Source organism: Cyclopterus lumpus, chromosome 6 (genome assembly GCF_009769545.1).
Source record: "Cyclopterus lumpus isolate fCycLum1 chromosome 6, fCycLum1.pri, whole genome shotgun sequence".
Classification (NCBI taxonomy): domain Eukaryota; kingdom Metazoa; phylum Chordata; class Actinopteri; order Perciformes; family Cyclopteridae; genus Cyclopterus; species Cyclopterus lumpus.
This window is the reverse complement of record NC_046971.1, coordinates 20710993-20725290: the sequence shown is the minus strand read 5'-3', so window position 1 is coordinate 20725290 and position 14298 is coordinate 20710993. Positions and strand designations below refer to the sequence as shown.

The 14298-nt window shown below is 41.6% G+C and overlaps 1 protein-coding gene across 3 annotated transcripts in view; it reads right to left on the bottom strand.

Annotated features, from left to right (window-relative positions):
* Nucleotides 1-14298, bottom strand: part of LOC117732641 (guanine nucleotide-binding protein G(o) subunit alpha) — a 79973-nt gene that overhangs the window by 19409 nt on the left and 46266 nt on the right. For all 3 annotated transcript variants that reach the window (XM_034535704.1, XM_034535706.1, XM_034535703.1), the window contains exons 4-5: nt 8486-8646; nt 2010-2138 (exon numbers count right to left, since the gene is read on the bottom strand). In XM_034535704.1, the coding sequence (XP_034391595.1) occupies nt 2010-2138; nt 8486-8646 (290 nt within the window). The remainder of the gene's footprint in view (nt 1-2009; nt 2139-8485; nt 8647-14298) is intronic.

The window sequence follows — 14298 nt, the reverse complement described above, 5'->3', positions numbered from 1 at the left end:
ACAGAAACTCTTATTTTAATTATTATATTTGATATATTATTATATATATATTATATATAAGACCCCCCGTGAACATTAAAGTGTCTTCTGAAGCCTAGGAGCTTCTTAGTTGTGGCCGGTTTGTACTATAGGGCCCGTTTCGGGTTTCTAGCCCTCTTCGTAGTCCATAAAGCGGTTCTATTTCTAGATATTGTCAACAGCTAACTTACTCTTCCAAGTGTATGCTCCATAATGCTCCTTATATTTTTTCAACCTTTCATTTTCTTTTTCTGTGTTTGAAAGGCTCGGTCAGTCTCTCTAATGTATGAACAACGTGGGATCTCATAGATTTCCTTCTTATTTGGAAGTATCACTGACGTGCCGTATAACTGTGTATGTGCTCAGTAAAGCCTTTAGTGTGAACATTGCTTTGTCATTGGCCATTTGAGATCTATTTAGCTTTTACCCCGTGCAAGTTTTGGGCAGTCTCAGAGAAAAATTGACAATTGTGAGAGAACCGTGGTTCAGAACTTTTTTTTTGTTGTCTATCAGTGGTTCTAGGTCATCCACTGACCATAGCCAACTACATTTGACCCATCTTGCACAGTGGGACATGCAATAAACGTACACATTCGTTGATGTCCAACAGTCTTAAGGTGCGCTTATTCTGATCTGGCCTTGTCCTTTTTTGGGCCCATTGCGCACATTGGCCGTGATTCTCGGGTCTCTCCTCTGAATCTGTAATTATGCTGGCTTGATCAGAATGTGAAACCATTTTTAAAGGTGTGGGATGTTCAGATAGGTGGTTCTGGTCTGTAAGTGTTGGCTTATTACAGATATTTAGCTTTATCGTGAGGGAACAGTGCAAACACCACAAGTCAGTGTGTTGCCACATCAGATCAAGACCTTCTGAGGCTTACGGTAAAGCTGAAACTCTCAAGCAACAAAACAAGTAAACTGAATTATAAAGAGTTCATAAACTGTATATCTTAGCCCATATGGACCTTTTCCAACAAAGAAAGTAATTTACCTCAAGCCTTCATAAGCTTGGAATGACCACTCTCATGTATAAGTTGAAATTGTGTGGTCTGTAGAGTACACTAGTCAAACTACTACCAGAGAGTAGTGAATCCAAAGTGAAGTGAACTCAGTTCCACATGTGATGGGTATAATGGTAGGTAGGTTGATGGGTTACACCCAGTACAGGAACACTGCAGTCTCCCACACACTGCCTGACTGCCAGTAATAGCAATTGAGCTGACAGCAGTTAGGCTTCTCAGCGAAAACACACCCAGCAGCACAACGCCTACTCCCAGTAACAGTTAAAAGCATCATTCAGCAGAACTAACATATATGTGTAATGTATTTGTACAGAAATATGGTAATTAAATTTGAGGTCAGAAAAGTGCTCCGCCTCTTTTCTCTCTCGTTCGTCTCCTCCTACCACCCGAACAAACCCATTCTCTTTGCCATCATTCCCACTGCTCCTTGCTCTAATTGAATCAGATCTAGTTTAAATGACAGACGATCATAGCTTGTTTAAAGCATTTCATCATATTAATTACAGACTGGAGTTCCTACATGAACAAGAGTAGCAGACAGAGAGATGAGTAAGAGGCAGTTCTTGTAACATCCCGTTGGTTCTGTGTCTGTCTCCCCAGTGTCTGTTAATTACTCATTCCCTTCACCTGCCCTCAGCCAATCCTCTGCCTCCTTAATGACTTATGCCCTACACCTGTGGTTTTCCGCCTTGTATATATTCCCATTCTTTCCCTTGTCCCCTGGCTGATTGTCATGTGTTTTCGTCATGTGTTTCGTCGTGTTGTAGATTCCCAGTTGTTTGGTCCCTGTTAGTCTTCCGTGTGACTTCACTCTCCAGCCTGAGTTTTTGCTTGTGGTTTCTTCTCAGTAAAAGTTCTTTTGTTCACGTACCTGAACTCCTGCCTATTCTCTATGTGCCTGTGCCTGAGCCTTACCCTTCCTTCTGTGTGACAGTAAAAGAAATGTCAATGTTATGAGTGAATACTGACCTGAAGTGGAGGTTTTTAAAGGTAAAGTGTGTCTCGACGATGCCCGTGGTCTTCACTCTGGTCCTCAGGATGTCCTGCTCCGTGGGCTGGTAGTCGGTGGCACCAATCCGGTCTAGGCTGTCTAGGTAGCTGCACAGACACAGAGGCAGACACAGATTGTAAGTCAGCAGCAATCTTCTTCTCATTGAGCTACTTTAACAGACGTGGTCACGCTTTGGATTTCTACACATGCTTTTGAAAATGACCCAGCGGTATGTTTGGGATTACTATTTAGAGCAATTGGATGAACGATAGAGACACTGACAGCCAAACGTACAGGAGCACCAGTAACTAAGGGGGGCAGCACTTAGCAAATGGTCAGTTCTGATAGTGGTTCCTTATAATTATCTTCCTTTGAAGTCTTCCACTAATTCCCCAATAGCTCTGTATCTCATCTTTTAGACTCACGGAGGCCTGAGCAGCTCAAAGGGTAGTTGCTACTCACACTGACAGAGTAGGAGTGTGATCACTGAAAAAAAGAGGCATTTATTTTGATGCTATTCACTTTGTGTTACAGTGCAATGATGTAACAAAAATGGCATGGCTCAGGTGGCTGAAACAGTAAACATTACATAACAAGCAGCATGTGACAAACACCCAATGGATTATGTATTAATGACAGTAAACTCTGACTGCAGTGGGGCCATTTTCTGTTACTTAAGGAATCTGGTCACCTTTTACAGTACTTTTAAATCAATGTATATTTATTAAATGGAAAACAAAATGTTTTTCTTAATAATTATTTTAATTATAAAGTGGTTATTTTGGCGGTACACAATGAATGAATAAAGGCCATCAGCCCTAGTTGGCAGATGACATGCATATGAAAGCTATGTTACCATGTTAAGTAGCCAACTGGTATGTGATCAAGGGAAGTGAGATGACTATGCCTATTCAGTTATGTAATGGAACATCCCAGGAAGTGGAGCTTTGATTTTTAAAGTATTAATTAAATAATCCTTAATAGTACAGCTCAGAGATTCATCTCACAGAACATGAAGGGTAGCTCCCTGGCTGAGGGGTGATCACTCTACCTCCCTACCGTATCACTCCAGCTTTCCATCAAGCAAAGAATAAGGGAGACTAGGGTGAAGACGGAGCCGTGGCTTCACAACTTATTCACTTCTATAGCATGTCCAATCTTTTATTCTGATTGGCTATTCTCTGTTATGTTCTTGTAATGCCATGCTCTTTGCGTATGCTGAAATATAGCTGTGTAACGTATCATCCTTATGTGTTCCCTTCTGAAAGACAGCTTCTCTTCTACAACCAGGTGCAGACTGAGGTCTGAGCAATACAAATTACCATCAGACATCATTGCTATTCTTAGCCAACAGAGGTGGGCCAGCGGATAGTCAGACAGAAAGAGAGAAAAGCAGGAGATATGTGGAGAAAATAAACCCACATCATGCATCCATTGTGTGTAATGGATGTAAAGCGTTTACTTATAGATTGGTGAGTATTGTTTCTGAGCTTTTATAAATGGAAGCCGAGTTACTTCTAAGAGACTGAGGGGAATAAAATAAAGGCTAGAGTGGGCAAGAGATACTGAGCTAATGGCCCTAAACACACACACACACACACACACACACACACCTTCAGTGATAAGAACTATTGATTATACAGAAAGGTTTAGAGCTTGGGTTGTGGAGAGGAAGTAGGGAGAGCTGAAAGAGGGGAGACAAAGAGAATGTTTTTTTTAGATGACCACAATGAGGGAAAGTGATCTGCTGGACCTTTATTTATTTGTATTTGGAAATACACAGAAACCAGGTCCTAAACACATCTGTCTACTACATTACAGCTGACCGGCTCTTTACTTAATACTCTGGCTTCACTATAATACTATCAAAAGAAAATGAGTGTGATTTTCTTTAATCTGAACTTCAGGCTCTCCCCACCATCACTGCTTACACCTGCCTGCAGCAGTCATGCTGCATCATCTATTGGATAAAATACTACTGGTTTCTGTATGCAGAGTGCAATGGATTAAGAAGAGATGGAGGTGACAGAATGAAGGTTTACGTCTGAACACCTGAAACCCTGAATGACCTTGACCTCCACGGGAGGGTTGAACCCTCTCTGACGAGAAGCCGTCAGCCCCCGGTGGTCACCGTTCCACCCTGCAGTCACTTTTCAGAGAATTTTTTTGACAGGAACTTATATTAATGCAAATGCTGCTAACATTATTTCATGTACATAACTGCTATCCCCTGACGGTCTTACACCCACAGCAATGTGAATTACATTATATCATGCCTGGGCAGGCTAATAACTTTTGTATGCTTGTGTAGACAAGCTTCTAGACGGCACACAGTATTGTATGTAGAGCCCCACTGCATCAGTCTATGTCCTCATCCTGATATTACTCTTCACGGTGCACTGAGTCGTTTAACATCACATCCCAGTGAATTCTTCTCTGATTTCCCTGGTGACATACAGTATTATAGATGATCACTGAAAAAAGTGTGGGGCACAAAAGAGAGTCCACCACAGAGAATGTTGTCCGTGAGATGATAATCAGCCGCGATATTCAGCATTTGTATGATATTTAACATATTCATGTTCATGAGTCAGCCATGCTCTGTTTGTCACTGCTGGTGGAGCGTTCAGTTTGCAGTGTAGTTCATACACCTCCCTAATTAAAACAGAGCATTGCACAGTAACACTGTGCTTCATGATCAAAGACATTTAGTTGTATTATGTCCAAACTTCAGTCCATCCAGAAAAGCTCTAAGTGGTGAACGTATGAGAATAAGAAACCAAGCCTTTAGATGTTTACTGTGCTGCACAGTAAACATCTAAAGGCCAACACAGTGAGAGAGATGCAGGTAAGTGGGTAAGTATACAGGCATGTGGGTGCCAAGTAATAGCAGTCATATCGATCATTTGCTATATTAACACAAGTGCAATGACCCAACATTAACAACAAACAAAAGCCACAAATTATAATACAGATGCTCTCCAAGCTGCATTTGTAAGTAAATTGTTTATAATATAAGGGGCTGTTGACAACTATATCAGCAAGTGATTACAATATATGATTTTCGACATATAACAAAAAAGCATTTTAAGGCAGAATATGTATACTTTGAAACATACCGAACTCCCATGGGTGATAGTTAAACAGAAAACATGCCACTGTTTTCTGTTTAACTATCACCCATGGGAGTTCGGCTGCACTGTCCTCCTTCATAGCTGTTGCTAAGTAACTGTTTTTTAGATGATCAGACGTCTCCCCTACTGTGATGTTTCGACACATATTTACAACCAGCACTTGTCACTTCTACAGAAGCTGCAGTGACATGATGCAACATGACACAACCTGGCTACAACATAAAAGGGGGCTGAATCGACAGAGGATAAAGCCCCGTCATTATTTAGCCCAGAGAAGAAGATAAACCAGGAAATGCCACACTGGCAGTGTACCGACCCTTCAATGCTCACCTTAAATCAACACTGATCAGATCACAACCTCTAGTTTGTATCTTAGTCATTTGTTTAAAGAAGCAAGCTGACCATTAAACATTAGGTTACTCCGTGTTTTCAACAGAAAATACAATTAACTATCTAAAGACAGAAATGGTCAAATAACAGTACCAGATATACTGTGTTTATCTATTAGAATCAATGAGGCTGAAGTAGCTTTACAGAATGATGTCAAATAATCAAATGCAATGTAAGATGCAGAATCAATATCTGGAGTAATGAAAGGAGACACGTTCAATTAGTTCTAAACAAGTATACTCGGACTAAGCTATTAGTAGGCACGATGCACTCCAACTATTTAATACTCCAGTCTTTCAGTGTAATAAGCCACATCTGGTCCACTGTCCATTTAACTACTTCATCCGGCATCTTAAAGTGATAGTTTGGATGTTTTGAAGTGGGGCTGTATGATGGAAGTTAATTTAGTTGAATTGTTTTCTGACTGATGGCCGACCCTCATTAACCGATCAGTGACCGTTAACTGACCGGATTAGGGCCACTGCCTTGCGTACACATTCAGGGATGCTGTGGTTGAAGTTCCTAAGAATCCGGCCAGCTGCAACGACTGATCACTTGATGCAATCGCCGTGGACACATGCAGACACTTTTCTAGTTAGTCTCTGCCGCAATTAGTTTAGCTGCGATGTTGTCGGCTGTGTGTCTGCCTGGTGCAGTCTGTTGGGGTTTCAGTCAGTGTGTTGTCTGGTCGAGTGTGTGTGTGTGTGAGAGTATGTACAGTACCAGTAACGTACAGTAGATAGCTGTGAATGTAGCAGTGCAGTGCTACCACTGTGTCTCAAAGGCAGGGTATGTAAATCATAAACAGAGTGCGTCGCATTGTAATAAATAGGTCAGGACATACAGGGAATCGGCACAGAGATAGAAAGAGGAGGCTTCAGGCTGTACTTGCTCCTCTCAGAATAGAGACAAAAGCACGTTAGTGTACATGCATGTGTGATTACACACACACACACACACACACACACACACACAAAAGGTCAGCCTACCCTAAGTGAGCCAGAGCCTGAACTTTAGGGCTAACCTCCTTCACGTTAATCAACAGATGGTAAGCGAGACATGGGAACTTGGCCTGTGATCTTGAGGAGTTGTAGCATTTATTTACCGACAAATAAACGGCACAAACGTTCACAGCTGTAACTTTACTGTTTCATTGCATCATTTTCTGAAAAACTTACGAATTATCTTAACTTTGGAAAAATAGCATTTACATTCTTCTGCTTTTAGGGATTTTCAAGAAAGAAGCGCACACACAACCATGCGGATGCGCACAAACACACACACACACACACACACACACACACACACACAGAGTTAAACAGAATGTGGTCTGATCATGTGATATCTGTCCTATCAGTTAATTGGCTGGTCGGCCTGTTCTGCTCCACAGGCCGCAACATAATAGGAAGTGTGCATCAATCTTTAATGTGACATTTAACGCAGGCACGCAGGCACGCACGCACGCACACACACACGCACACACACACACACACACACACACACACACACACACACACACACACACACACACACACACACACACACACACACACACACACACACACACACACACACACACACACACACACACACACACACACACACACACACACACACACACACACACACAGCGGATGTTGTTTGAGGTAATTGATTTAAATGTTGACAGTAATATGTTTGCACTTCCAAGATGTCTGCCATGGTGAGAAATAACTAAGTGCTGCAAGTCTCTCTCTCTTTTCAGTCTCCTTTAGTCTTATTTGTCTTGCGGCCTGTATCATTGAATCATATTGATGGGGTTTCTTTGTCCAGGCCTCCTTTTTAATTTCCTAATCGCCTTCTCTTATCTCTGCCCTATCTCTTTTCATCTTTTCTCATGTTCCCTTCTCGCTTCAGTTTTCCTTATCTTCTGCTATTTCTTTTGTCTTTTTGTTGCCTCTGTGTCAGCCGAAGATTTGTATTTCAACCGGTAGACTGTCATCCAAATGGTGCATTTCAAGGTGTGGTTTCAGCCAGTTCTAATGCAAAGGTAACTGTTTTCTAACTGCCTTTAAATTCTTAGAAAGAAATATGAATTTAACTAACATAGTTTGACAGTATTTCCAGATGAACCAACTTTATGCTTTTCCCCATGAAATACACAGTTTATATAGTATATTGGTTTGGTGCAGCTAAGAATGCTGTTTAAGTGTATCAACTACAGACAAACACAAGCTACATTCACTACATCCTATCAGAGTGATATACGTATACTGTATGTGCTGCACACAGCAACAAATATATATGACTCCATCTGTCACTCTACTTAAATGTATCTCAATGTCGCTGTGTAATTTCACTCCGTTTGGTGCACAATTACACAAGGACTACGTGCACAAAGGAAATGACTCCCCCACCTCCTCTCCTTTGCTGTGTTTCTTCGGCTGTCTCTTTCTCTCCCTCTCTCTCTCCACCTACACAGGCACTCAGCATAAATCAGGCTCTGTACTTGTAATGATGATTGAATGTGTGTCGTAATAGCTAGTGTATGATCATATTTAGAAGATTGTAAATACATAAGGTGTGTTTGAGTGTGTGCTTGAGAGCATTTTTATTTAATTTTTTCCTCTTTTATGGTGGGTGGATGGATACACTTGCTTCTGTGCTGACTCAGTGATATGATACTTCTTGGGATGCTGGGTGACACCTCCAGAGATCAATATCGAAACTGTCACATTTACCTCCGTAACAAAGAAGGAAACGGCATCTTATTACACATTACCGACACACACAATTCTCCGCCCATGCAGGGGACCACCTATCAAGTCTGAGTGACTAACATTTGACATGTTCACTAATTAAGAACACTTTTTAGCATTTGTTTGCTAAAACAGTTGAACAAACTAGTGCGGCAACTGCCAAAATAACCACAGAGACAAATGTGTACATACTACTGCGCTGAATCGTTGAGCTGGTACTCGCGGGCGCGGCTGAAACACTCCTGGAGGCCTGAGTCGGACCACAGGCGCATCATGGCGCCGAGCAGCTCGGCGGAGTAAGGCTCTGTGTCCTCCATACGACTGACCACGTCACACACCATCTTAGCATCCGCCTGGAGGAGACACAGGAGGGGAGAAGCAGGAGGTGAGCATTCAAGGAGGCCTAAGGAGGAGCAGCGTCCTCGCTAAACTCCGAAGGCACTGTAATCACATCAACCACTCAAAATGACATTAGTATAGTTATTGTTAACAAACAAGCACTGCAGAGAGACCGTCACTATACAATGCATTTTAAAAAGTGTGCCACATGGTAAACAGAGATTATTTGTTCACTACAGGATCAAGATTATTTATTTTGTTTGGCTTTTCTTTCAGATACCTAAATTATTCAAGCTCACACTGGAAGACAACATGTAAACCCCGAGTCAGTACAGGTGCAGAAACAGAAAGAAACCAGAAAGTTGTTGCTGTTCATGAAGAGTTCAAATTCTGTCTTAATGTCATCAAATTGCCATGTGGGCAAACATCCAAGAAGATGCTCTAAAAATCATCAGCCTGCTGAACTTGAACAAAGGTCAAGCTTTTTTCAGGGTCTTTCTTCCCCATAGCTAAAGAGGAGACTGTTGTCATGCAGCAGTGATCTGGCTCTGGTGCCTTCTGGGGCAGAGACTGCTGGTCTGCACTGGAGGCAGAGGAATCACCTCCCAGTAGCTGACATAGCTGAAAAGGAGTAAATGACTTAAAACCAAAAGCTGTTCAGGTTATACAATCATAAAAGTCCTTCCAATACGGTGCTTAAGTAACTTCCTTCCTACATTAATTGTTTGGTATAAGCAAAGCATAATCCAAATGGTTCCTATTGTGACATTTAATGTTATAGACGAGGATGAGATTGCATGAAATTGTACAATAATGAATTCCACCAAAGATTACACAATCCTGTCTTATTGCATTCGAGAGTTTATCACGGTCGTTTCTCTGCAACAGTCCACCTGGCTAAAATTACTGGAACAACACAGCATTATGTCCTTAAGAATGAAATAAGTTTTACAATGAAACAGTATAGGATGGGGATGAGTGTTGTTATTCCCTTACTGAAATGTTATGCAACCATTATAATTAGATTGCATAGCACTCAGGCAGAAATAACTGAAGGCCTGACTGTTTGAGTCTACACACACCCCTGAAATGCACAGCATGCCAAGCAATCAGGGAGAGATAATAACAGATTACGTGAGTTTGGAGATATGACAACCTGATTAAAAACACTCCCACTCTGACCCACTCAACACCTGGGAGTCGCCTGGTGCAACCAGCGTAGCTCGATTTCATTGACTGTTTGATTGCAACAAGGTGCTCGGTAGGTTTTCTTGGCCTATTTCTCTCACGGGAACATCATTAGTTTTGCAGAAGAATGTCCTTGAAGCCAGAGGATCACCGAAGGATTCATCCTCTGGGAACCATGAATACCTGTAGCAAATTTTAGCATCGGAACCGCTCTGGTTTCTATTTGTAGGCCAAGTAACATTGACCAACAACATCCGAGGGGGCTTTGGTTAAATGCACGTAAACAGTCATTGTGGAGGACAAAAGAGGTGGAACATATTGGCCAAAATGCAATCTCGGAACCCACTGGCTATCGTCTGACGATGAGATTAGCTCGTGAATTGGCTACTTGACAATCTGGTTGTAGGCTTCCGTCTCTCAAATCCAACTTCCGTCTCGCAAGTTTCTTATAAACAAATGACTGGCACGTGGAGGAATTCTTAGCTCTGACATCTGGCTACACCAGAACCCCAGAAATATAGTCGGACCGAAAGCCAACAGAGATTGACAAGACTTCACCCAGACCTGTATTTTCCTTTATTGTGGGGAGTTTGCTCCTTCCTGTCTATCGAATCATACCAAGTCATTCCTGACCTCATCCATTCACTCTCCCAGCCATTAGCCTTCCTTCCTTCCATCATCATCTCTGTCACAGTCTCTTTCTATCTGAACTCTATCTACACATTGCACTACAGTGTCTTTTATTTTTTCCATCCATTTGTCCTTCCATCTGTGCCTATGACCATCCTGTTTTGTTCTTTTTCATTTATCCTCCCATTACCTGTCTCTTTCTCTCCTTTCCCCCTGTTTAATTTCTTTTATTCTTCCAACTATCAGCCCTCCCTCTCTCATTTCTGCCTGTCGTACTGCCCTTTGGTCAGTCTCTTAGGCTTCTCCCCGCTCCTCCTCTCTTCTTTTTTGTTTCCCCTTTCCTTTAAATCTCCCTCCCTACAATTTCTCTCCTCTCTCTCAATCAGCAATCTCTTTTCCTTTCATGCATCCTGCCGCCCTCTCACCCTCCTGCTCTGGTCCTCCCTCTCTCACCTCTATGTCAAAGCAAAGCATGAATTTCACTATCCTCTGTTGTGTTAAACCGTTTTTAAATCTGGCACCAAGGTGTGTGTGTGTGTGTGTGTGTAAGAACATGTGACAAGTTTGTTTCTATATTTGTCCCACAGATTTGGTTGCACTGATATATCTTTCTGTTTTTATACATTCATATCACATTTCACTCTGGACTGAAAAGGTTCTTTCCACATTTTGAGGCACACAAAAATCACATATGAAAGATGCACACATGTATCATGTAACCATCCATGGTCAGCGGTGCTTTGCTTCCGGTTTATGGTGTTCATTTAAATGCCTACAAACCTTACTTAATAATAATAATAATAATAATAATAATAATAATAATAATATTATATGACTCCTGACGGCGGGGTTAGGGGTATCTACACATTTATTAATGCAGATTTACGTTTTGAAAGTGTTGTATCATCTTAGCGAGGTCAAGTCAAAGCAGAAATAAGTACATAAGTACAGCCATACACACATACATGACAGATAGCACTTTGAGAACAACTATAGAGAAGACTTGTAGCTACATTACAGAGGCAATCTGAGGCCTCCTGTCTCGTCACAGTGACCTTTAAGATCTATGAACTGTATTGGATATGGATACACTCTCACTTACTCACTCACACACATACACACACACACACACACACACACACACACACACACACAAACACACACACACAAAGGGTGGGATGGTGTGAAGGACTATCCCGGTAGATCCATGGATAGAACCTATTTATGCAAATCAACACGTATGAACGCCAGTGAAGGAATTTGCCCCGATTAACAGGTAGAAGGCTGTTGAGACAGCTGTGCTTGAATCCACCTCTGTAAACTTGTTCAGATAATCCAGTCCATAAAAAAGTGTGCAACAGCAATCCCCACAGTAAAATGCCTCACGTCGCCTCACGTGTATAAGAGAGAGTGTGTGTGTGTGTGTGTGTGTGTGTTTAATGACAGACAGATAGACAGCTTGTCTGTAAAGGCCTGCTTTACATCCTCGCTTGGACAGAGAATAGGCAATTAGCAGTGCCATCATCATCATCATCATCGTACTCATCACCCCGCCCACATCCTCTGCATCTGTTCCTTTCTCTCCATCCTTACCTCTATCCCTCCATTCAATAGCCAATTAGAGTTTACTGTAGGACCTCTCATATCATATATCTCCGTTATTGTCATCCAACTTCACAGTTCATCAGTACACCCACCACCCATTTATCTGCCTCAACCAAACACACATTCAACCATTCATCCATGTATGTGTGTGTGCGCCATGTGATGCAAAGACTGAAGTGACCACAAGACACTTGTAATAAGAGAACAAATGTACCTCTGCAAGGATCTAAACAGTTACAAGCAGCAGCATGTGAAGGTGGAGATGTGAACGTGTTTTCTCCAGCCCTTGTGAAGGTAGATTTGCATCTTTATTACGCAAACAAACAAAAAAGGTTTTGAGAGCACATTTCTCATTCGTAAGTAAAAAATATATAAACTGAGAATAACATATGTGTTAGTTTTGCTTATGAAACTAGAATTGTTGGCTGCAAATCAAAAATATTTGCTCTCAAAAAAACAACCTTTGCTCTGTGGGTGGGTGCGGCTTGGCTCTTGGCACACTAACAGGAGGTTACGTGAAGAGGACATGGAGGTAAGTTTACATTATATTACTTTGTTTTATCAAAATTATTTTAAATGTAGCAGCACTTTCATGTTGTTAGTGTTGTGGAGTCTCTTTTTTTAAAGAACGACATGGAGGGCTGCTGTGTTGACATGAAACCCCACTTCCTGCATGCATGTAACGTTAGCCCACAGTGGGCTAACGTTACATGCAGGATACTAACAACATGAAAACAAAGTGAAGTGCTGAATTTTGACAAAACAGAGCAATATAATGTTACCTCCATGTCCTCTTCACCGCAACCTCCCGTTAGTGTGCCAAGAGCCAAGCCGAACCCACCAATAGAAACTCCTCGCTCATTCAGCAGCGTGTGCCCCGCCCACTACGTCCAAACTCAACTCGTAGCTTTTCGTTTTTAAAGTTTTTTTTTAAGCAAAGATTTTTGATTTGCAGCCAAAAATTCCAGTTTCATAAGGAAAATTAACACATAATTTATTGTCAGTTAATGTATTTTTACATTCGTGAAATTTGCTCTCAAAATATTTTTGGGGGGTTTGCGTAATAAATCTGCCTTCATAAGCCCTTGTTGGATATTAAAATGTATGAACATACTGTGGGACAATAATTATCTCCTGTTGTTTCATGGCTTTTTTCCCACCCTTAAACTTGCATTCACAATGTTAAAATATACTCTTTAAAGCTTACAAGGAAACTTCATTTTTTTGTTGATTTTGGCACTCCTTGTTGACGCAAGCACCAGAGACCCTTAAGAAAACATCTCATTTTACTGCAGCAGGCGTCGGACAGTCTGCTCTGCTCAGTCGTGATTCTCTTGTTTCTGGTTCTCTTTTGCCTCCCTTCCCTCCAACATGACGACCCGAGCCTCCAGCATGATGGTGTCGGTGTTGGCTCCCAGCGGGGACCGGCGAAGCAGTGAGGCAAAGCTCTGCATGGCCGACAGAGGAGATGTTGCTGCTAGGTGTGGCGCTCTCTTCCTCCCCCACGGCGCTTCCAACTGCGGGTCGAAGGCGAAGGCCCCCCTGGGGTCTGAGCTAAAGGAGTTTCTGGTGAACCTGCACGATTTCATGAGATTCTGTGCGTAATCTGGCCCGATGACACCGATGACTAAATAGCCAATCTTCATGTTGATGGAGTTGTTTACTTGTATGGGTTACATAAAAGGTGTCAGTATTAAATTGACCAGTTGAAAGTTCCTCACAGTAACTTTAATGTCAGAAAAGAAGAAGAATTTTAAGTTCCATGTTCTGTCATCTATTATTTCATATATATATATATATATATATATATATATATATATATATATATATATATATAATATTATTATATATTTTAGGTAGGTCATTTTCGACACCTTTGCCATTGACTGAGAACTGTACACTGAGTCCTGCCCCTTATTTCCTTCTTTCTCCAGACCACATTCGCATCCTGTTTTTATAATCTGCTATAGTAATTTCACAAGATTGACACAGACTGCGCACACTCAGCACCATGTAATATGAGAGGAAACCTTCAACTGAGGCTTTAAGTACTGTACGTTTTCTCATATAGCCTCATGCATTCATACTGTACAAGGCGTTGCATTTGTTCGGCAGAGATCCTCAGTTTCTGTAAACTGCTTTAATTCCTCCACAAATGAATTTAGGCCACTGCACAGTCAGCCAGGGGATCACGCAACATGATCTGTTTCACAATCACATTCATCATTTATAAAATGTTACAA